At 50.5% G+C, this 23,882-nt stretch overlaps 2 protein-coding genes across 3 annotated transcripts in view; one reads left to right on the forward strand and one right to left on the reverse strand.

Annotated features, from left to right (window-relative positions):
• Nucleotides 1-1,455: 1,455 nt before the first annotated feature.
• Cd74 (CD74 molecule) lies at nt 1,456-11,230 on the forward strand. 2 transcript variants are annotated; one of them, XM_090331227.1, is made up of 9 exons: nt 1,456-1,622; nt 6,398-6,570; nt 6,704-6,783; nt 7,144-7,206; nt 8,155-8,250; nt 8,578-8,665; nt 9,918-10,109; nt 10,461-10,523; nt 10,753-11,230. In XM_090331227.1, the coding sequence occupies exons 1-9, from the start codon at nt 1,546-1,548 to the stop codon at nt 10,761-10,763; spliced, it is 843 nt and encodes a 280-aa protein (XP_090187353.1). In that variant the 5' UTR covers nt 1,456-1,545; the 3' UTR covers nt 10,764-11,230. The 2 variants fall into 2 exon arrangements, with proteins under 2 accessions (XP_090187353.1, XP_090187354.1); XM_090331228.1 differs by lacking the exon at nt 9,918-10,109 and having other exon boundaries at nt 1,458-1,622.
• Nucleotides 11,231-13,039: 1,809 nt separating this feature from the next.
• Nucleotides 13,040-23,882, reverse strand: part of Tcof1 (treacle ribosome biogenesis factor 1) — a 39,386-nt gene continuing 28,543 nt past the window's right edge. Inside the window, exons 15-22 of the mRNA XM_090331229.1 lie at nt 20,615-20,725; nt 20,128-20,338; nt 19,154-19,236; nt 18,318-18,495; nt 16,391-16,930; nt 13,806-13,900; nt 13,478-13,530; nt 13,040-13,321 (exon numbers count right to left, since the gene is read on the reverse strand). Of these exons, the coding sequence (XP_090187355.1) occupies nt 13,504-13,530; nt 13,806-13,900; nt 16,391-16,930; nt 18,318-18,495; nt 19,154-19,236; nt 20,128-20,338; nt 20,615-20,725 (1,245 nt within the window). The 3' untranslated portion in view covers nt 13,040-13,321; nt 13,478-13,503. The remainder of the gene's footprint in view (nt 13,322-13,477; nt 13,531-13,805; nt 13,901-16,390; nt 16,931-18,317; nt 18,496-19,153; nt 19,237-20,127; nt 20,339-20,614; nt 20,726-23,882) is intronic.

The raw sequence follows: 23,882 nt of genomic DNA on the forward strand, positions 1-23,882 counted from the left end.
GAACCTCAATCCTCAGACCAGCCTCATTAGTAGCTAGGATTACAGGTGTGAGCCAGTGACACTGGGCCAAAAAAAACATCTTAAAGCTGGGCACTGGTGTCTTATTCCTGAAATTCTAGCTACTCAGGAGCCTGAGATCTGAGGATTTCAGTTTAAATCAGGCTGGGCAGACATATTGGAGTGCCAGCCTTAAGTGAAAAAGCCATATAAGGCACAGGGCCTTAAACTCAAGACCCAGTACTGGCACAAAAACAAACGAATAAATAAGGTTTTAGTAGCTGTTGTTAGGAACTAGAGGCAGAGATAAAAATATAATTCTCTTTCTTTCTTTCTTTCTTTCTTTCTTTCTTTCTTTCTTTCTTTCTTTCTTTCTTCTTTTTTCTGTTCTTTTTTTCTTGGGTTTTTCTTTTCTTTTTTTTTTTTTTTGCCAGTTCTGGGGCTTGAACTCAGGGCCTTGAGCACTGTTCTTGGGCTTTCTCAAGGCTAGCGCTCTACCACTTGAGCCACAGCACCACTTCTGGCCTTTTCTATGTCTGTGGTATTGAGGAATTGAACCCAGGTCTTTGTGCATGCTAGGCAAGCACTCTTACCACTGGGCCAAACTCCCAGCCTCAAATGTATTTCTCACTATGTCACAGGCACAGAAACATGGTGATAAAACCTTGCCAATACTGTTAAATCTCCCCTGGGCCTTTTGCCAGCTTTTCCTTTTTTGTTTTCTGAAGAGACTCCCATTCTCCTGACTTTGAACCACATAATTTCAGTACACAGTCCCTGTCAGTCCTGGGGTGTGTAGCTCTGGGTTGTATAGCAGCTTTTCCAGTTGGAAAGGAGGTGGTAGAACACTCATCCATGGACTCTGTGAAACAGCCATGAGCAGAACAGTCACTGTATCTGACACAGAGGAGGCTCAGTGAATGGTAGCAAGTCTTACTGTCACAGCCTTCACACCAAGACTCTCAGATGGAAGCAGCCGGGACACTGAGTCCATTTTTGATGATTGTCACAGATAAGGGAGAAGAGTCCTTGTCTAAGCTCCAGGTCAGGGTGTGTGTGTGGGGGGGACATATTCCCTCCTTTCTCCATGAGAAAGGAAGACAAATAAAAGACTTTCTGTTTCCAAGTGATTTCCTGTGAAATCAGAGTATTTGTTTGTCTGTTTCTGGAAACATCCAAAGAGCCTTATGAATCCAAAGGTCTGCCTGGAAACAAGTGATGAGGTCCCTGGTAAGCCAATAGGATCGTGCTGGCCTTTCTACCTGCCTGGGGAGCTCCCCTGCCCAACCCCCTACCTCCCCCTCCCCCTCTCCCCCAGATAAGAGGCAGCTTTCTTGAGTGGGGTATTTCCAACTTGGTGACTTTCACTTCCACATCCACCAGGTGGGAGGAGAGTCCTCCGTGGACCAATCAGATTCCACCTCAGCACCAACTTCAAGAGGTGAGCAGAGGCTCGGGTTCCAGACCACGAAGCAGCAGCAGCAGCAGCAGCAGCAGCAGCAGCAGCAGCAGCCGTAAGGTCAGTGGGGAAGACCAGAGGCCAGAGCCATGGAAGACCAGAATGATCTCATCTCCAACCATGAACAACTGCCCATACTGGGCCAGCGCCCTGGAGCCCAGGAGAGGTGAGTGTGAGCACCAGAACGGGGTCAATCCCACATAACTCAAACATGCAGAACTGGACTTGACTCTCTGGTGTCAAATGCTGACTTTCTGAGGGATTTTGAACCAATTTCTATCCTCTCTGGCCCCTAGTTCCTTCCCTTGTAAAATGGGGGCTCCTCTAGAGCAAGGGTTTGTAAACTTCCCTGAATGATTCTCCTGCCTCACTTTGGAAAATTAGAAGAGTCCTGAATTTGCCCCCTAGAGCTTTCACACTATGAAAAGCTTCCCTGGTTCCCTCCTGCAGCGGGCTTCAAACCCTAGGTTAGAAAATTAGGACCAGATTTTAAAATGTTCTGGGTCCTAGTGGAGCAAGTTTCTACAAGAGGATGCTAGAAGCAGCTCCTCACAGCTTCTCTATTACCAGTGGGCACAGGTGTCTGAATCAAGGGAATTAGCCTGTAGCTGAGGGGCAGACGTCTGCTATCACAGCAGCAGCTCAGAGAGCAGGGAGGGGTCCTGGCTGAGTTACTACAAGGGGCTCAGCATACATGCAGGGCATACAACAGTCTGGACCCCTGTCCCTCACAGCAAGAAGTCAACACAGCTATCTAGAGAACCCCTGGTCGCTTCCCCACACATGATCACCTCAGCCATGTGTTCCCCGCACCCAAATCCCCTAAATGTGGCTAAAATTCAACTGTCCCCCATAACCATTTCCCCTAAGACTCCAGGAAGTAATTTGTTAGCTGTGGAGACTTGCAGCCACATGTGATGTCAGCTGTTGCCAGGCAGACATGGGCTTGGGAGAGACTCTGAGAGAAGTCACGTGAAGACAAGGTAACCAGACAACAGCAGTCTGTAAAGTCCCATGGCGACCCCAGGGGATCCCATCTCCTCCTCTCCACTGTGAGGACCAGATTCTACTAGTGCCTGGGTGACCTCTGATAAATCACTGCTTCTCAGTAATAATAAAACAGCCACAATTATTGTTCTTATCTACTCTGCTGGTCACCAGTCCTCAGGCACTATTTATTTTTTATTTTTATTCTTTTGTGGATCATGAGGCTTGAAGCTGGCCTGGGCACTGTCCTGAGCTCTCTAGCTCAAAGCTGCTGCCCTACCCTTGAGTCAAGCCCCACTTCCCATTTTTTTCTAGTGATTATATGGAGATAAGAGTCACAGGTCCTGGCCTGGAGTTTAGCCTAGTGGTAGAGTGCTTGCCTAGCATGCACGAGGACCCGGGTTCGATTCCTCAGTACCACATACATAGGAAAAAGCCAGAAGTGGTGCTTAGGCTCAAGTGGTAGAGCTCTAGCCTTGAGAAAGTCCAAGGACAGTGCTCAGGCCCTGAGTTCATGGGCCAGGACTGGCCCAAAAAAAAAAATAAAAAAAAGGAGTCTCAGGTTCTTTTGTGCCTGGGTTGGCTTTGAACCTTGATCCTCAGATCTCAGCCTCCTGAGTAGCTAGGATTACAGGCGTGAGCCACCAGTGCCCGGCCTCAGGAACTATTTATACTCTGATTATTTCTCAGGCATCTAACCAAAGGCTAAATTTAATTCTTAGTTATCACACATTGGTGACATATTTATCACCCTTTCTACACAAAATCGGGACTTGCATTGGTAAGTCACTTGCCTGAGTTCACACAGCTGGTGTGCTTGAGACAAAATTTGACCAAGGACTACTTTGAGTTCAGTTTGAATTCCCTTTGGAAGGCAGGATTTGTGAGGAGTGGAGGTAATACTCCTCTGACCTTAGGCCATCTAGTGAGTTGAGACCCAGGATTTGGAGAGGGTACTTCCCCTCCCCCCAATCAACTTCTCTGGTTTTCACTTCAGTTCTAAAAACTGATCTGGTCCTGTGTGCTTAGGGCCATTCATTCCAGATTGGACCTGATTCAGAGCCTTTAATGAACATGTCTGCCTGGCAACATCTATGTCAAGGCTCTTGCTAATTCTGATTGGCTCCTAACTTTGGCCCATTACTTTTTTTTTTTAATTCCACAAGGAGGCAATGCAAAGGAGGAAATGAAAAGGGTGGTAACAAGAGTTGTAGTCTACCAGAGCCAGGGGACAGGCGATCAAGAGGTATAAAGAGGAAGGAAGTCTGATACTCAAGTTAACTATTAGCTCCTCTCAAAACAGTACTGGTATTTACATATAGAGTGTTAATATCATGCTTGCTATGAAGCCAAGTATTTTACTTATACTACTCTTTTTTTTTTTTTTTGCCGGTCCTGGGCTTGAGCTCAGGGCCTGAGCACTGTCCTTGGACTTTCTCAAGGTTAGAGCTCTACCACTTGAGCCTCAGCACCACTTCCAGCTTTTTTCTATGTATGTGGTACCGAGGAATCAAACCCGGGTCTTCGTGCATGCTAGACAAGCACTTTAACCACTAGGCAAAACTCCAGGCCCCTTATACTACTCTTTTAGTCAATCTTTTTTTTTACTGTGTTAGTCATGCGGAGAGGCAAAATGATTTTTCCATGGTCCCAGGGCTAAGTGAGTGACACAGCCAGGATTCCAATCCAAGTTACATGGTCTCATTTTCAATAGGAATCTGTCTTTTTTTTTTTTTTTTGCCGTCTGAGAGGAGAAGGCCCTGGGCTTCCCTAAACTCATGTGGCAGGAGGTAAAGCCAGGGCTAGAACTACCTGCAGGTTTGTGCTCAGGGTGCTGTGGGGTAATGAAGCTACTGTCTTTAGAGCACAGGACAAATCTTTGGGAAGATCTAGAAATGGCATTTGTTTTCCCCTTTTGCTTGGTCTCCTCCCTTTTCCCCTACAGTGGCTTTTTACCCCCTTCTTTTTTCTTTATTCTTCCAGCATATATCTCCCTTGGGCTGGACCTTAGCACAGGAGGTAGGGAGGGTTGTCAAGCATAGAGCCAATGAAAAGAGCTACATCTGTGACATCATGAGTTACTAGGCAGAAAGGATGTGCTAAGGGTTTCCTAAAACTGACTTCTCTGGAATAAGGAATCTTGACGGTTTCTAGCAGGGCATGTCTCAGCCAGCTTAAGGTGCTGTAACAGAATAGCAAAGACTGGTAGTTTATAAAGAACAAATTGATTCCTCACCGTACTGAAGGCTGGGAAATCCAAGATCAAGAGTTTGCATCTGGCTGTGACTTCACAAGGCAGAAAGCAAAAGGGAGGAATAAAAACAGCCCAACTCCCTCTGCCAAAGCTTCTGTTCTCAGTCATCAGCACACTGGCATCAGCTAATTTGAGGGGCTCTATTGAGATGATGACAGGGCCCCAGTAGTCCCCTCCCATCCTCTGGGTGAGTGGAGGGTGGACAAGATTCTGTACAGTAATATATGTTAGCACCCTAAAACTTTACCCAAGGCCCATGGCTGCAGAGGTTTGTGGGTGTGACCACCCCGCACTGGACAGCTGACCAGTCCTCAAAACACACTAGTAGTTCAGCTAGGCACAGATCCTACTCTTCTACAGACAGCACCAGGAATTCTGTGCTCACTGTCAGATCTTGTTTCTAAGAAGAAAGCCAAAGCTTAGACAGAGGACAGCACCAAGGCCCAAAGGCTATCAGGGACACACAGAAAATCTGGGGGTGGACAATTCCTAGGAAGGGGTGATGGCAAATGCTGTTCAGTTTCCCCAACCCATCCCCAAAATGTCAAGGCCTCACTTCCCCTTTTCACGTGGTCATTTCCTTCCTCTTTCTCCTTAAATCTGTCCTCACTGACGAAGGGGAAATACCCCTTGCTTTATGTGGCAAATGGCAGGCATCTTTTTTTTAACCAAAAAAATAAAATAACAAACACAACTCTGGCCAGGTGCCAATGGCTCGCACCTGTAATCCTAGCTACTCAGGAGGCAGAGATATGAGGATGATAATTTGAAGCTAGCTCAGTCAGAAAAGTCTGTGAGACTTTTTTTTTTTTTGCCAGTCCTGGAGCTTGAACTCAGGGACTGGGCACTGTCTTTGGACATTTTTTGCTCAAGATTAGCCTGCTGCCACTTGAGCCACAGCTTCACTTCTGGCTTTTTCTGTGTTTGTGGTACCAATGAATCAAACCCAGGGCTTCATACATTTTAGGCAAGCACTCTACTACCAGGCCCAAGTCTGTGAGACGTTGATCTCCACTAAACTATCCCAAAAGGCAGACATGGAGCTGTGGCTTCAGTGGTAGAGCTCTAGCCTTGAGCAAAAAGAAGCTCAGGGACAACACCTAGGCCCTGAGTTCAAGCCCCAGAACCGTCATGAAAAATTTTTTTAAAAAGTCCCTTTTGCCTGAGGGTAATTTTTTTTTTTTTTGCCAGTCCTGGGCTTAAGCTCAGGGCCTGAGCACTGTCCTTGGATTTTTCTCAAGGCTAGAACTCTACCACTTGAGCCTCAGCACCACTTCTGGCTTTTTCTAAGTATGTGGTACCAAGGAATCGAACCTGGGTCTTCGCGCATGCTAGGCAAGCACTCTACCACTAGGCCAAACTCCCGGCCCCTGCCTGAGGGTAATCTTAATCCTTGGAAGGTCCTCATGGCACTTCTGCCCTCACTGCCAGATGGCACAACCAAGCATTGAGAGGGCAAGGAACTTGGCTCTTCATTTAAGTCCAGAGTCCCAGCATGGCTCTGGGATTTCTATTTAGAAGGACTTTGGGAACTCCTGTGGTTGAAAGGATCTGGGAGTGTCTTCAAGCTGCACTTCCACAGCTGAATGGGTCAAGCATGTATCTGTTGGGGTGGCTAACGAGGCATCTTTTCTCACTCTCAGCCAGCCACTGGGGCAGCTCTCTGGATTAACCTCTGACTTTCACTCCTCTCCCTATAGGAAGTGTAGCCGTGGAGCTCTGTATACAGGCTTCTCAGTGCTGGTGGCTCTGCTCCTGGCTGGCCAGGCCACCACTGCCTACTTCCTGTATCAGCAGCAGGGCCGGCTGGACAAGCTGACGGTCACCTCCCAGAACCTGCAACTGGAGAACCTGCGCATGAAACTCCCCAAGCGTGCGTACCCACTCGACTGTCACTCATCTTAGTACCCAACTGGGACACCGTCCACTCCCTCTGGGGCTAAGATCAGTCCTGGGCCTCTCCTGGGCATCGGGGCCACACTCATGCTGCGTTCCCTTCCCCACAGCTCCCAAGCCTGTGAGCCAGATGCGGATGGCCGCCCCACTGCTAATGCATGCGCTGCCCATGGAGAGCATGCTTCACGGGGTAAGACAGCGGGGGACAGAGGGAGAGGAGTGCTCTCCTGGGTGCCAGCCTGGGTGGAGGAAGGTGCCAAGGGAGAAGACATGCCTATGGGAGAGGGGCAGGGCACACCTCAGGGAAGGAGGGCAAGGCTATTCTTGCCATCTAGGAGGGCACAGTACTCCCCTCCCCCTATTTGGTTTATAAAGCACTTATTTTCCATAGCATTCTCTAGTCCTTACTCTTCCTCCAAGCTTTTGGTTTCATTTGTGAATACTATTTCTGCTCACAAATCCATCTGGACCTGACTCCGACCCAGACTCCACCTTCAGACCCCCTCTCCACAGGGGCCGAGGCTAGTAATGCTGTCTTCTCCTTCCACAGCCCCCACAGAATGCCACCAAGTACGGCAACACCACCCAGGACCACGTGATGCACCTGCTCCTGGTGAGTGGCCCTGGAGCCCACACCACACCAGGCTCACTGGAGCTCACCCTCAGGAATACCTACCTAATCCAGCGTCCCCTCGCCAAGCCCTGGTCCTAGGGCTTGAGCTCTGGGTCTAGGTGCTGTCCCTGGCTCAAAACTAGTGCTCTACCATTTGAACTACAGCTCTACTTTCCAGATTGTGTGTGTGTGTGTGTGTGTGTGTGTGTGTGTGTGTGCCGGTCCTCAGGTTTGAACTCTGGGCCTAGGCACTATCCCTGAGCCTCTTTGTGCTCAAGACTAGTGCTCTACCACTTGAATCACAGCTCTAGTTCTGGCTCTTTCTGAGTAGTTTATTGGAGATAAGTTTCATGGTCTTTTCTGCTTAGGCTGGCTTCAAACCGTGATCTTTAGATCTCAGCTTCCTGAATAACTAGCATTACAGTCATGAGCCACCAGCACCCAGTGCACTCACGTTTTTTAGTGGTTAATTCAGATTAGAGTCTTATGGCCTTTCCTGCTTGGGCTGGCTTTGAACCATGATCTTTAGTTCTGTGGCTCCTGAGTTAGCTAGGTGTGAGCCATTGGCACCTAGCACCTTCCCGAATTTTTATTGCGTGTCTCTGAACTGAACCTAGTTCCTGGTTAGTATAGGAGACAAAAGATAGGTAACTCTGGGTGGCTGCATGAGGAAAGCAGAGGGCCCAGCCTATGTGGAGATGCCCAGGGGAGTCTTCTTTGAGGTAAAAACCTGAAAGATGAGTGGGTGCCTGGAGGCAAAAGACTGGGGTCTTATAGCTGCATAGGTTATATAGCACCAGGCTTATCTCCTGTATTACAAGGCTCAACTCCCATCATGGCTGAGGCCCAAGGTCCAAATCACTCCTTCCCTTAGAATGAAGAGCAAAGGAACATAACTTACATATTTCATATAGCTCTTTTCAACCTTTCTGCTCTGCTCCCCTGCAGAGGTCTAACCCCCTGAAGGTGTACCCACAGCTGCAGGGGAACTTCCCAGAGAACCTGAAACACCTGAAAAGCACCATGAACAATCTGGACTGGAAGGTCAGCAGGTTTCAGAACCCTCTATTTCCTGATGTCTTGTGAGACTTGGACCTAAGTGGAGGGAGGGAGGGGAAGACTGTGAGAGCCATCCTCAAAGGGCTGCAGGGACGGCCAGCTTCTACAAAGCTCTGAGCACTGAGGAACACCTGGAGTCATAGAGCCATGTGGATAGAGCACTGAGGGTCTTTTAAGGGTCATCTGCAGTGGACTCCAGCTGTTGAACCACCATGTTTCTGTACCAGGGAGCACAGCCCAGGTACAGAATATTGGGCAGAGTAGGACTCAATGATGGCTACTGGGCTTGACCACCTGCTTTACCCTCACCAGGTCTTTGAGAGCTGGATGCACCAATGGCTCCTGTTTGAAATGAGCAAGAACTCCCCAGAAGAGAAGCCTACTGAGGGTCCGACTCAAGGTAGGGTGGGCTTATGGGGTGCCAGGAACTCCAGTTGTCCCTGGTTTCTGCCTTGTGCAGATACACATCCCATCCTCCCAACTTAGAGTCTCTCATGCTGTTCTTTCTGAGCTCAGCTGCCCTGGCCCCATCTTATCTGTGGGTTTGCTTTTTTCCATCATATATTCCATTAGGCACAGCCTACACCTCATCTATCTACACCTCATGGAGGGTGATTGCTCACATGGAGCAAATGCATCCTCAAACCTACCAGCAGGAATTCCTGTCCTCGTGAATCAGAAAGGGGCCTGGGAGTCTCCCACCTCACCAGCAGCACATACCAAAATGCTTCAGCCCTAAAGCTTCATTCCCAACACCACTTCGAATTCACTGTGCAGTCCTAGGCAAGTCTCTTTCCTTGGCCTCAGAGGCCTGGACTGGCCAATGGCTCACCTGGCCCAGGCCTAGTGAGTGATCCCATTCAATGTACATGTCATTTGCTACTTCAGCTAACTCTTTGCATCAACAAACACACTTCTGACTTCTACTTGGGTGTTCCCAATAACAGGATGTTGAAATTTCTCAAGATGTAGGCTGCTTTTTTTTTCCCCTACTGTAATGTGGCTTGATGCCATAAGAAATGGTCAAGATTGGTTGAGTGCCAGTGGTTTATACCTGTAATCCTAGCTACTCAAAAGGCTGAGGCAGGGAAGTCCTTGAGATTCTTATCTTCATGAGCCACCTAAAAGATGAAAGTGGAGGCGTGACTGAAGAGGTAGAGTGCTAACCTTGAGTAGAAAAGCTCAGAAACATGTAGGCCCTGAGTTGAAATCCCAGAAACCACCCTACCCTCCAATAAAATGAAAAAAGGGAAGAAGGAAAGACATGATCAAGAAACTGGGCACTGGTGGCTCAGGCCTGCAATCCCAGCTACTTAGGAAGCTGAGGTCTGAGGATTGAGGTTCAAAGCCAGCCCGGGGACTAAAGTCTGTGAGACTCTTATCTCCAGAAAACCAGAATTGGTGTTGTTGCTCAAGGAGTAGAGCACTATTATTGGGCTGAAGAGTGCAGGGACAGCACCTAGGCCCAGAGTTCAATCCCAACCATTTACTTCTCTTTAGTTTTGGATCTTGCTGGTCTATGTAGGCCTTCTTTTTCCACCTGTGCAGTGGGTGGAGAGAAGCCACCAGGGTAGGCCCACAGCCGCAGTGTGTGGGTCTCAGCAGAGCCAGAGCTCACTCACTCACTGTCTCCATCATGCCTGTCGCTTCAGTACTGAGCAAGTGCCAGGAAGAGGTCAGCCACATCCCTGCAGTCCACCCGGGCACATTCCGTCCCCAATGCGATGAAAATGGCAACTATATGCCACTCCAGTGCCATGGGAGCACTGGCTACTGCTGGTGCGTCTTCCCCAATGGCACCGAGGTCCCGCACACCAAGAGCCGTGGGCGACATAACTGCAGTGGTAAGCAGGGGCCACGATGGATGCCAGCAGTTGGAAGGACCAGGAAGGACTAGGAAAGCCGAGGGGCAAGAAATCCCCCCTAGTGCCCATGGGGTCAGGATACTGGGATGTCAGCTTGTGGGTGGCAGGTACCATCAGTCCTGCATCCTGCCTTAGGTCCACCCATCTGGACAGCCTTCTGTTTCTGCCATGTCTCCTCTCACATCCACACATCTCTCCATGCACCAGACTCCCCTATCACTGAACCACCCGACTCGGCCCCCGATTGCATTCTTGTACTACAAGGTTTGCCTCATTAGGAGGGATGGTATTGGGTCCCTGCAAGTAACAGGTGGACTTGCTTCTCTGCAGAGCCATTGGACATGGAGGATCAGTCTTCTGGGCTGGATGTGACCAGGCAGGATTTGGGCCAAGGTAAGGCCTGGTGGTGTAGGGTCACCTTCAGCCATTCCTAGTGGCACAGTGCAACCACAGGCCATTCTCCACCTCATCCCGTCAAGTCGGGGGTGGGGGGGGGAGGCTACAGGGCCTACCTCAGGTCTTGGGCTGAATGGGGGCTGAGTCCTTTTGCTCTGATACTAGGAAGGGGTAGGGACAACGAATGTCCTCTAACCTCAACTGTAACTGTCACTTCTTTTTCCAGTCCTCATGTGAAGACAGCAGAAACCATCTCCAGCACCCAGCTAGCTGAGTTTGATTGTGGCTTTCCTGCTCCCCTCTGCCTCTAGCCCCTCTCCACTCTTGGGTCCCCAATCTTTCCCAAGGTTCTCATTCCATGGGACAGTGTCCTGCTGGTTGTCCTGGGCCTATCATCCTGTCCACTCCACATCTGTTGGCAGGGAGGCAAAGTCTGAGGTGGACAGATGCTCACTCGTGACATCACTGCAGTCTCCAACATCAAGTTACCTAGGCCCATGGGGAGGGAGAAGGGACACCACCCCAAACCTTAGGCTGCACATTTGCTGTCCTTTCCCCTCTGGCCTTGTCCATATCAATCCCCAAAGGTACCTGGTCTTTCCTGCAATCTCAGCCAACCTCCAGGTCCCCTGCTCAGCCAGCTTGTCATCAGCCATCAGGACTGCACCATGGCTCATAATGAGAATAAAATATAGTTTAGAACATTCTGGCTCTGAGCTTTTCTGTTGGGTTTATGTCTGCTTGATGTAAGGCCGAAGAACCCCAAATCCAGTAAGCAGCCCAAACTGAGGCCTGTGGGGTTGGGGCTGTAGTTGATAGACACAGATATTCTGGGTTGTGGCATGTTTAATATGCAAATATTCTCATACTTCTGAGAAGAGAATCTGGCCTACAGTTTTTAAGCACAAGTTCCTTGTGTTCCAGCTTCTGTTTCTTTCCCTATGTCCCCAATTCTATTTCTATACTAAGAGCGGCATGGGTGTGATGACAGATGACGATGGACACAAGGTCTCAGTGTCAGGCACTGTGCCCTTGTGGGACCCATGTGCCGGCTACTCTTTGGCTCCAGCCATGTGTCACCACGAGGTGGTGGAGGTTCTGGTATCAGCAAAGTCATACCATTTCTAAGTTTAAAGACTTCTGTGGGTCAAAACTGCTCCACGAGGACACTTATCTGCAGCCTCTCATCTAGAGAAACCCACTTGTAGAGAAGAGGCGGTAGAAGAGGGGAGCCCGAGGTCTGGATTGCAGGGGTGCCTGGCTGGGTGCCAATCTGGGTCTCCTAGAAGGCTGCTCATGCCTTTTCTGGCCAGGGCTCTGGCTGTTACCAGGTGGCTGAGCCTTAGAGTGAAGTTTCCAGACATGTCTGATGTTCCTCACAGATCAGGGGCAGAGGTAGACCTTTGCATGCTCAGGCTGGGGCAGCAGGAGACATCTCTGCCACCCCCCTCTCCCCTTCCTCATGGAGTCCTTCTGGACGGGAGGTTCCTTTCCTTGGGCCTCCTGTGCCTGCCACATCATTCCTCTGCCACCTACCTCCAGGGCTCCTGGCCCACTCAAGACCAACCCCCCGAAGTTTCCCAGGCCCCTTCTTTCTCTCTCTCTCTCTCTTTTTTTTTTTGCCAGTCCTAGGCTTGAGCTCAGGGCCGGAGCACTGTCCTTGGACTTTCTCAAGGCTACAGCTCTACCACTTGAGCCTCGGCACCACTTCCGGCTTTTTTTTTCTATGTATGTGGTACCGAGGAATCGAACCCGGGTCTTCATGCATGCTAGGCAAGCACTTTAACCACTAGGCCAAACTCCCGGCTCCCCCTTCTCTTTCTTATCTGGGCATCTGTACCATCTACCCTGGCATTTGGAGACCAACATCTTTCATCTCCTTCGTACTGAAGGTGACACTTCTCCAGGAAGGCTTCCCTACCAATTCAGGGAGCTTCGCGGAAGCTCTGGGACAATTTGAACCAGAGTCAGAGGCTCAACATGAAGCCTGAAAGGAATCCTGAGCACTGATTTGTTGACAACTGGGAGTCAGAATGACCTTTGTATGCATTAGTACTGGAGCTTGAGCTGCTGTTCATAGCTGCTATTCTACCACTTGAGCCATCACATTTGGCCTTTTGCTGATTCTCTGAAATTAAGCCTCTCAAGTTTGCCTGGTTTGGCTACAAACTGCAACCCTCATATCTCAGCCTCCTGGGTCACTAGATTATAGTCCTTGTCTCTGAATGACTTTCAAGACTATGTCTAAGGGTTACCAGACTGTCCTTCCAATAGCCAGGCGTACAGCATTTCCTCCAGTGCACTGGGAATGCTCATCCTTTCCTTTAGGCCTTTTATTTTAGTAAAACAAAACAAAACAGAACCCTAACAACCAGAACAACTGACACCAAGAGGACAAAGCCTCGGTGGAAATCAGCCAGAGAGCCAGCAGCATGGGGTGGGCCTGGCCAGCCTCACTGGTGCAGAAAGACAAGTGTGAGTGAGTGTGTGTGTATGTGTGTGTGTGTGAGAGAGAGCTCAAGGACTCCAGCATACTGACTTGTAGAGGGAAAGGCAGGTGACTTATATAAAAAATATATATATATATTGTACATGTCTATAGGAAGCGCCTTGCGTCGTGAGAGGGGCCCACTCCTCCTCGGACCAGCCTCCTGCAGGCTCACTGGCTTGGCCAGCGCGGTACCCTAGGACGGGCAGTTTTCTCATGGAGGGGGAGGAAGGTAAAGATCCAGTCCCAATCCACGACGGGCAGAGGGCAGAGGCCTGGAGATGGTCACCTCTCTGCCATGATATCCCTAGGGGGAAGGAAACAAACAGATGTCAGATTTCCTTAGTCTTTTCTCCACCAAGGATGAAGTGGGGCCTCCCACTGCAGCTCCAGCTTCTGGCATCAACCCTGGCCCCACCTTCCCTTACGGCCCCCTGGGTGTTGGGACCATCAGGAAGCATACCTGCGCCTCGTGCCTGGCATTCGCCTTCACACTGCCTGCTCTTCTGTCTTCTTCTGAAAGAGAAGTACAAAGGCTCTTGTCTGGGGCTCTCCTACCCTCCACTCACCAACATCCAGTGAGGCTTGGTGACTCCCCGCAGCGCCACGGAGTCTGCAGCTCCTTCTCCTCACTTCAGCCTCCCACCAAGACAGGGGCCCTCCCATGGCCTCCAGAGGCTGGGAGAGGGGACACCTGCCTAGACTGGTCCTTGTTAGGTCTTCATAGCTCCGGAATGGGAAGGAGGCAGGGAGGAGGCCCTTCCTTGGGTTCAGATCCAAGAACTCCCTACCTTTTTCTTCTTTTTCTTCTGCAATGGTGACTCGGGATCTTTGGTGATCTTCTTTGCTTTCTTCTTCTTTTCTTTTTTCTCTTTGTCTTTTTTTTCTGAGGAAATAGAAGAAGCTTTCTAAGCAACGAAGATGGATCCTAGGTGTTGGATTAGTGACTTTCTCAGCCCATAGGGCTCTGAGGACTTGTTCTTCCCAACACTGGTCCTCAACTCTCTTCACATGCCTGGGAAGCCATTAAAGCTGGCTGTAGTCAGGCTAGGACACCTTTTTTCCCCCCCAGTCTTGGTACTTGAACTCAGGGCCTGAGCACTGCCCTCGGGCTTTCCTCAAGACTAGCACTCTATCACATGAGCCACAGTACCACTTCCAGATCTTTCTATGTATGTGGTACTGAGGAGTCGAACCCAGGTCTTCATGGAAGCTAGGCAAATACTCTACCACTAGGCCAAACTACCAGCCCTGACACTTCTTTCTTTTTTTCCCTTTAAGGGCCAGCTCCATAATTCCTTTCCATCCAGGTACTTTTCTTTATTGCTTTTTTTTTTGGAGGGGGGGAGTTATGAGGCTTGAATACGGTCCCTAGATCTCTTCTGCTCAAGGCTAGTGCTCAATACCACTTTTTTTTTTGGTGATTAACTGGAGATAAGAGTCTCATGGACTTAACTGGCAGGCTGGCTTTGAACCATGACTCTCAGATCTCAGTCTTCTGAACAGGCAGGATTACAGGTGTGAGCCACCAGTGCCTGGCTCTGTTTTTCTTTAAATTAGTATCCCATACAACCCTTAGTACTGGGAATTGAACACTGGGTATGATAGATAAGAGCTCTTCCACTGAGCCACAACCTCAGCCATTTTTCTTTTCTTTTTACCTTTTTTTGGTCAGTTGTGGGGCTTGAACTCTGGGCCTGGTCACTGTTCCTGAGCTCTTCAGTTCAAAGCTACTGCCCTATTCCTGGAGTCACAGTGCCATTTCTGATTTTCTGGTAGTAAATTGTTCACGTTCTTTAGGGCCTAGGCTAGCTTTGAATCTGGATCCTCAGATCTCAGTCTCCTGAGTAGCTAGGATGACAGACATGAGCCACTGCACCTGGCTCCCTTTTTTTTGTTTGAGGAAGGAATGCTTGAGATGGTCATAGCAGGTAGTCTCCTAGTTGTTGTGGAATTACTGATCTTCCTACTTCGGCCTCCCAAGGGCTGGGATTCTAGGTATTCTAAAAAATAGTCAGCTGACTTTTTTTGGCCAGTCCTGTGGCATGAACTCAGGGCCTGAGCACTGTCCTTGGGTTTTTCTCAAGACTATCACTCTGCCACTTGAGCCACAGCACCATTTCTTTTCTTTTTTTTTTCCTATGTATACGGTACCAAAGAATTGAACTTGGGTCTTCATGCATGTTAGGCAAGCACTCTAGGTCAAACTACTGGCCCATCAGCTGACTTTTAAAGTAAAATTCTCTTGCCAGGAGCTGGTGGTTCATCAGGAAGCTAGCTACTCAGGAGGCTGAGAACCAAGGATCATTGTTCCAAGCTAAACTGGGCAGGGAAGTCCATGAGAGTCCTTTTCACCAATTAACTACGAAATGTCAGAAGTACAGCTGTGGCTAAAGTGGTGGAGTGCTAGCCTTGAGCAAAAGAAGATCAGGGATAGCACCCAAGCCCTAGGATAGGTATGCAGGTCTACACACACACACACACACACACACACACACACACACACACACACACACACACACACACACACACACACACACACACACACACACACACACACACACACACACACACACAGAGTGCGGTTCTGCCTTTGCTCTGCAGCATTAGGCACCAGGCATCTACAGGCTCTCCCTTCCACCTTGGCCAACTCAGAGCAATGCTCAAGACAACTGCCTACGTTAAGCAGCTTTTCCCTGCTGAGCCTGTTTCCCACGTGGAAATGGGAATGAAGTACTCCCTACTGTTACAGGGCTGGTAGAAGGAAGTGAGGAAATTCTACTACATGCGGATCTCAGTAAAAAGGCTGTTGCTACTTGGGAGAAACAACTGTAGAGATGAGGCTTGGTTAGGTGTTCTGATGCATTCTGCACCTGTGGAACTGACAGGATATGCAGGTATCTCCAAGATCTGTTTGCTGTCTTGGGCTAGCAGCAAGAGGACACCCTTCCCAGGGCTCAAAGTAGATGTGACTGCTGAATGAGCTCCAGAGGCAGGACACTGTGTGGGCCGAGGTGCCCTGCAATCTACTCTTAGCTTTGCCACTAGCTGTACCATGACCCTGGACAGCCACCTCTGAGTCTCTCACTTGGAATGGGACTCCTGCCACCAGTGTGGTTCCCTAGCCGCCCTCAGTAGGCACCAGGAGGAGGTGATGGCATTTTTTTTTTTTTTTTGCTAGGCCCGGGGCTTGAACTCAGGGCCTAGGCCCTGTTCTGAGCTTCTTTTGATCAAGGCTAGCACTCTTATTGCTGGCACCAAAGAATCACTTTCAGCTTTTTCTGTTTTATGAGGTATGGAGGAATGGAAGCCAGAGCTTCATGCATGCTAGGCAAGCACTGTACCACTAAGCCACATTCCCAGCCCCATCACTTACTCTTACTGGATTTCTTCTTGTCTTTCTTGCTCTTTGAGTGGTTTTCATCTCCACCCTCAGCCTTCACCATCCCCAGCTTCCCTTCAGGCTTGTCCTTGGCCCCTTGGGAACTAGGAGGTCCCTTCCCCTTCTTCTCTTTGACGTCACCACTCCCTTTGTCCTTCTTTGCTTTCGCTTTGGGAGTCCTGGAGGTCTTCTCTGGGAAAACAGCACCCTCCCCACCTTCCCCAGCTGCTGTCCGTTTCTTCTTGCTCTTGGGGAGCCCGGCGGCTGACTGGTCCCCTGACAACTTCCGCTTCCGGCTCTTCTTGCTACTCTCCTTGGTGCTGTCTGTGACCTTCTTCCTCTCTTGCTCTAGCAGCTGCGTCAGGACCTTCACCACGGACGCCTGCACCTGCGCCTCGCTCAGGGGCCAGGGCTGGCCCAGCAGGTGCTGGGTGATGCTGCTCTGAAGCGCCTGCGTGGATGCTGCAGAGCCAATGGCCCCTTTCTTGGGCTTTCGAGGCTTCTGAGGTGTGCCTGAGGCAGCCTCTTTTCTACCTGTGGAGAAGTCTTGGGGTCACACGTCTGAGAGAGTTGAGAGACAAGAGATCTAGAAGCTGAGGGGAGTCAGGAAAGATTTCTCTAACAGCACAGATGGGGAGAGTGAAGTCCCCCCTCTCATCTCCTAGATTCACCCTTCTCTCAACTTCAGCTCTCTCTCCCAACTGAAAGCTCTTCTGTGTCTTCACACCAAATCCCAGCTCCAGATGGGGATGGACAATGAATATAGACTATTACAGGAGAGGCCTGCAGTGAACAGGGAGATGCCAGGTGGGACGGGACAGAGGAGGAACTGCTGCGGGCAGTACGGGAGCAGGAGACCACCCTGCTGAGATACAGGTTCCAGCTCTTCTCAGGGGCTTTGTTCACGTGTATAAGACGAGGAGCTGGGTAAGTACTGAGCTCTCCTACTGTAAATCACAGACTCAGACATTCCGTCCATCACCTTTGATACACGGTGGGTCCTTGTCCTTCCTGGCCAGGGCTCCCAGCGGCTTGGGAAATGCTAGGGTGGGCTGTGCTGTGCACGCACGTGGCGTCTGACTAAGCAGGTTTACCGCCTACCAGAGTGACTTCTGGTGCTGCCTTTGTTTAGAATTTTCCACGCCTCTGCTTGCCTTTGATAATTGTGTGCTGACTACACGTGTTAAAAAAACCTTCCACAGCCCCCTCTAAAATGTCTCCTTGTCACACCCGCCTCTCATGTAAAAAGGAAGATGGGCAAGAAAGTGAGCAATGACTCCACCCCTGGCTCAGAGCAGGGAAGCTGCAGCTGAGACCTGGCCTACCTCCACCTCTCATCTCCCAGGTCATCTGGGAGGTCACCACTGAATCACAGAACTACACGAAGTTTCTAAGGGTGGACCCTGAAAGGGGCTCAGAGGTTGGGCCCTGGAGGCGTTCACCTCAACAGCCCATGTGAGGGTCCTTGCAGAGGGGCCATGCAGAGAATGTGACAGTGCCCCCCTGCCCTCCCCAATGCCATTTGCCTATTTTCTAAGCACCAAGTCTTGATATGACCTAGAGGCGTCTCCCCTGCCTCAAATGGTTAGGACACAGGGGTCCAGGGTGACTAGAGGTCTGTTCAGGCTTCAAAGTAAGGCAAAGCAACCTTGGGGCCAAAGCAGTGACCAGGGTCTCCTAAGCTGGGTTAGTTATCCTGAATCCTGACCCCTCCACGGTGAGTCCATTTGTGAGGAACTCAGCAGGGATGGTTGGAGAGAGTCAAGGCTTACTCCACAAGTCTGGAATCACTCAGAGCAGCCTCAGTTTCCTGGGGCTGGACAGTGCTGAGTCCCAGAATCCAACTCCCCTACAGGACCATGTGGGTGGGACACGGTGTCCTATGGCCATGTCCTCTGTTGGCTTGCTGCCCTTGACTTACCTATTTTAGGGGACACGGTGACTGATGTGTGTTGGGACTCGGCTTCTTGCTTCCCATCTGGGTCATCTCTGGCCAGAGCTGAGGAAGCTGAGGGATTGGAGTCTGGCTTAGGAGTGGTCTTTGAAGTCTGGGAATTGGCCAGGGTCAGCCCAGGACTCACATAACCTGAGAGGAGAGACTGAAGAAGCCCAGTGTAAAAGAGGCTGTGAGCCCACCCATCCAGGCCCCGGATACACACACATGGCATACTGCAAGGAAAGCAGCCCCGAGCCCCCAGATCAAGCTGGCTCTGTCCACACAAAGCAGGCGACACTCACACCCAGATAGGAGCTTAGCCCTGCAAATGCTTTCTCAACTATTTTAATTAGTATTTATTTTAGGCACATTTGAAAAGGAAATTTCTCATTACTGATGCAAATGGAAAATCACTAGACTTGGGAGTAACCTTATAAGGCATGTTACTATTTGGGCATTAACACAGGGTCAAGGCAGATCTTTCTACAGAACAGAGGGAAGGTTAGCTACTGTGGACCCTGGGGAGAGGATGCGTCCAGTACCTCAAGTGAAGGATGGTCAAGAACCTACCCTGGAGCTGGGCGCAGTGGCTCACGTCTGTAACCCTAGCTACTCAGGAGGCTGATATCTGAGGATCACAGTTCAAAGCCAGCCCAGGCACTAAAGTCCGTGAGACTCTTATCTCCAATTAGCCACCAGAAAACTGGAAGTAGGGCTGTGGTCTAAGGGGTAGGGTGGTAGCTCAGGGACAACACCCAAGTCTGGAGTTCAAGTCCCACGACCGACAGAAAAAAAAAAAAAGAACCTACCCTGGCAGTTACCTGTGAAGGTGCCACTATCTCATCCTCACTGGAATCAGACGTGGTCTCCTCCACCAGAGTCTCCCTCTTGGACAGAGCTGAATCTAGCAGAGAAGCAAAAGTATCCCGTCAGGAGTCCTGTCAGCCAGGCAGGATGGGCCACACGAGGGCCCATGCTACTCTAGTCTCTGCAGTGCCCATCCCCTGCCCAAGCCCCCATCAGCACTGGCTATGACATTCAAGGAGATACTCAAATACCCTAGCTCACCTGCTTGCTTGCTTTCTCTCTCTTTCTTTTGTGGGTCATGGGGCTTGAACTGTGGCCAAGGCACTGTCCCTGAGCTCTTCAGCACAAGGCTACCACCCTACCCTTGAGTCAGGCCCACTTCCCATTTTTCTAGAGGTTAATTGGAGATAAGAGTCTTACATGGGCCTCCTAGCCCTTCACCCGTCTTGCTTCCTCCACCTTCCTCCCTCTCCCCCCGCCCCCTTTCTTCTTTCATGCTGGTCCTGGGTACTATCCCTTATCCTTTGTACTCAACGCTATAGCTTTACCACTTGAGCCACAGCTTCACTTGTGGCTTTTTTGGTGGTTAATTGGAGAAAAGTTTCATAGACCCAGGCTGGCTTTGAACCACAATCTTCAGATCATAACCTCCTGAGTAGTGAGAATCAGATAGGGGCCACTGATACCTGGTAGCTTTCATTTTTAATTCCCAAACCCCATTCTTCCCTATTCTGGGGACTTGGGGTATTCAACAAAGAGCCAAATAGCCACAAAGCCACTGGTGGTTCAACAGCAGACTCATTTGGGTGAACTTCTTCATGGAGTTGTAAAAGTGAGTATAGCGGGGCCCAGTATGGGATGTCATGCGGGATCAAGTCCTAAGATCAGGCTGGGACCAGAGTTCACCCAGGTGACATTTTATGTCCTCTTCTCCCCTCAGGCACTCTGCCCGGCTTTGAGGTCAATATGGCCATCTGGGGTTCCTTACCATCCTGCTTGCTCTCGGAAGAGGTGCTGCTGCTGTCATCATCGCTGTTATCTGAGCTCTCAGGGGTTTTAGCTTTGGGTTGGCCCAAAGGAGTGCTTGTGGCCTGCTGGCCCATGGGAAACGTGGGCTTTCTGAACTTGTTGGTCACTCGGGCCTGGACAGGGGTGCTCTGGGGAGATGTCACAGGGAGAGCTCCCAGGGCATTACCAATCTAAATTGGCAAAAGAAGATAAGGGAAGTCAGGATAACAGGGGTGGATGTTTGCCCAGCACAACAGGACTGGCCTCATGCAAGAAGCTCCACACACATAGCCAAATGTGACCCTTCCCACCATTCTCAGGTGAGTACTCTCCAGTCCCTTCCTAAGCACAAGATGCCAAGAGAGCTAAAGGGAAGGACTGGTGTGAGAGCACAGGCCATGTGGTGGAGGTGAAATGGAATCCCAACCTGGAAGCAGAGCTCGGTCCCTTCAGCTCCCTACACTCACCCCACTTGATGACTGGGTCCGAGCAGGAGGCTGCGCCTCACTGGCTTTCTGGGTAAGGACCTTCAGGGCAGCCTGTGTCAGTGGAAGGGATGCCGGGTTCTTCTGTGTCACCTGTGGACAGTGACAGGCAACCTTGAGACCCATGGATTCTTAGAATACTACCTATGCCATGTCTGCATGGAGTAAGAGGACTGAGGAGCAATCAGAGGTTAACATCACCAGCTGGGCAGAGTATGTGCGACAGGGTTCAGGGGATGGATAAATCACATTGTTCATAAATAGCAGAGAAAGCTCCGGGGCCGGCAGAGACAGGAAGTCCAGCACTCTGTTGGAGCCTTCCTACTCCCTATACCCCAGCAGACACACAAAGAACCTGGGATGACGTCTGTCCAGAGCCTCCTTCAGTCCTTCTACACCACACAGCCTATCGCTGCCTGCCCTGCCCCTTAGATCTCATCCTGCTGGTTAGGTCCCCTTGTCCCACTTGAGTTCCTTTGGGTCCTAGTACCTGCTGGCATCCTAAATGCAGGGCATCCCTGCCCCTCCTTCCTAAAGCAGGTCACCCCATTTTTTACTGTACACTTCCTTCTCAGCACCTAGCAGCTGGTGAAGACTACCTAGATCCGCTTTCCTTGTTCAATGGCTTGGGAGCTCTAGGAGGGCAAGAGCCCCTCTTCCTTGTTCCTCAACAGCCCCAATGCCTGAGAAGGAAAGAAACACAATTTCTGGGTACAGTGACCAGTCAACCAACCCATTCCGCACCCACACTCCAGAAACGCTTGGGCTACAGTTTGTTCATGTACCTGGGTGGCACACAGTCCCTTCAAGCTCCAGACGCCCAACTCCCCAGTACCACTGCCTGCTTCTGCCCCTCAAAAGGGGCAGTGTACAGGAGTATGCTTCCTCTCTCTATGGGATGGGAGGACAAACTCAGAAAGCACAGGGAACAGACTAGGAGTCAGGACCTGGGTGCTGACCTTGGGTAGGATGTGCCAGTCCTGGGACTTGAACTCAGGGCCTACGTGCAGTCCCTGACCTTCTTTTTGTTTAAGGCTAGCACTCTACCACTTAAGCCACAGCGCCACTTCTGGCTTTGCTGGTAGTTTAGTGGACTTTCCTGCCCAGGCTGGCTTTAAACCATGACCCCTGATCTCACTCTCCTGAGTAGCTAGAATTAGAAGCCTGAACCATCAGTGCCAGGCTGTGTTCAGTTTTATTCACAATAGGCTATTAACTTACCCTGTTGTTTTTCAGATTTAGGAAGGACCAAAAGGAAAAAAAAAAAAGATGCAGTGAAAATAGGGAAAGTTGGGAAGAACATGCTTTGAATGCTAAAACAGGGTAGCTATTGCTCACGGCATTTTAAAACTATGGGGGAGGGGAAAGGCTGTAAGCCACTGCCTAGCAAGCGTGCTGGAAACGCTCATGGGGGAAGGAGACCCACACAGTACAGCAGGTCCCAGCCCCAGTGTGGGGCGCGCTCCTAGGCTGCTTCCTCACAATGTCAAGGTGGCTCGGGAGCCTGGGATCAGGGCGGTGGCCTGGAGCCCACCAATATTGCTGCTAGCTGGCACTGTCTCAGTGGTAGAAAATGGTTACCACTGTGCCACTTACTGCTACCTGCTGAGGCAGTGGAGAGCGGGCCCCATGCCACTCCCTCAGCTGTCAGTACCTGAGTGGTGGCTGCTTCCTGTTTCTTGCCTTTTGGTACCCAACTGGACTCCTCGTTGTTGCCTTGGGGCTGCCTGGAGGCTACCCTTGCGGGAGCAGCAGGCACAGTCACCCCCTTGGTTCTAACAGCTGAAAGGAGGAGAGGAGCAGCACATCAGGACGCAGAAGCCACCTGGACCCAGCTTGGTGTTACCCAATCACTGGCCCTTGCCGGGCACCTGGTACGGTGCCCATCAAACAGGGGAGCGGGCTCACCACTCTCCCCAAACCCCCAGGCAGTAGCTGGCGCTCTGTCAACTGACAAGGCTCAGGGATTAACAAATGGGGGCTGGGGCAGTGACCCAGGTCTTTTCAGTGCCTCTCTTCTCAGCTGGGCAGGCCAGTACTCCCGAGCCACATGACAGGCATGTACCACACTCCTCTCAGTTCAGGTAGCCTCTCTGAGAACCAGTAGGGTGAGGGGCTCAGGCTTCAACAAAGCCCCAAGAGACCCTTCATGCAGTGCTGGCTGAAGGAACTATGGTACTACTTTGCAGTCAGTAGGAATCACACTTCCAATATGTAACAAGAAATGTCCTAATAATGTGCTCAATAGTTCTGATACATCTGCTGATGAGGACAGGGCCCTGGATACAGGACTATCTCACTGATCATCACCCATCATCATCCCACATTTTAGTTAAAGTCAATGAGTATAAATGTCAGTCCTATATGAAGGAGGGGGATTATAGGTATTTTTTCCTTTGGTGATCATCTGTATTTCTTTTTGTTTCTATTTTTCTTGTTGGTTGTAGGGCCTGAACTCAGGCCTGGGTGCTGTTCTGAGCTCTGTTGCTCAAGGCTAATTACCACTTGAGCTACAGTGTTAGCACCACATCCCATTTTCTAGTAGTTAACTGGAGATGAAAAGTCTCATGGCCTTTACTACATTTGAGCTGTGATTCTCAGATCTCAGCCTCTGGAATAGTTAGGATTAGGGGTGTGAGCCACCAGCTCAAGGCTACTGCCCTACCCTTGGGCCTGGGCACTGTCTCATGCTTGGAGCTGGCAGAGACAATCCTCCAGAATGGGCTTTTAGCTAGCCCCCATCAAGATCCAATGCAGAGCCCTGGGCCCTGGCCAGGCACTCTGCTAGAGTCCTGCCCTGTCCAGCCCTAGTGGGCTGCAGCCCGACTCACCAGGAGCAGAGAACTGTGTGGCAGGGTTCACACTGTCATGGCCCTTGCTCTCTGAGGTGCTGTCACCCTGAGGCTTGGGTTTTCCTTGGGGTGCCTGCGGCCTGGGATTGTGTGGGGGTAGCAGCTGGCCCAGCTGGACTACGATTAGGGCTGACAAAAATCAGAGGGGGTTTAATCAAAACACCCCCCAGTGATTAAAGGCCAAAAAGAAGGGGAAGTGGGCAGAGGAGCTCAGGAGCATCTCGGCAGAGGCAATTCTAGTTGTTCAGGGCACTCCACGTCCCTTAGCACCCTAGGTACCTGCCAAGATGTAACACACCACTGGACAGCTCCCAGAAGCCCTGGGAAAGCAGCAGGGCCAGCCCCACTGTATCCATTGGAGATTGGTGTTAAAGCTATAAACAAGTCCAGAGAGGGGC

Source organism: Megascapheus bottae, chromosome 4 (genome assembly GCF_031878675.1).
Source record: "Megascapheus bottae isolate mThoBot1 chromosome 4, mThoBot2.hap1, whole genome shotgun sequence".
Classification (NCBI taxonomy): domain Eukaryota; kingdom Metazoa; phylum Chordata; class Mammalia; order Rodentia; family Geomyidae; genus Megascapheus; species Megascapheus bottae.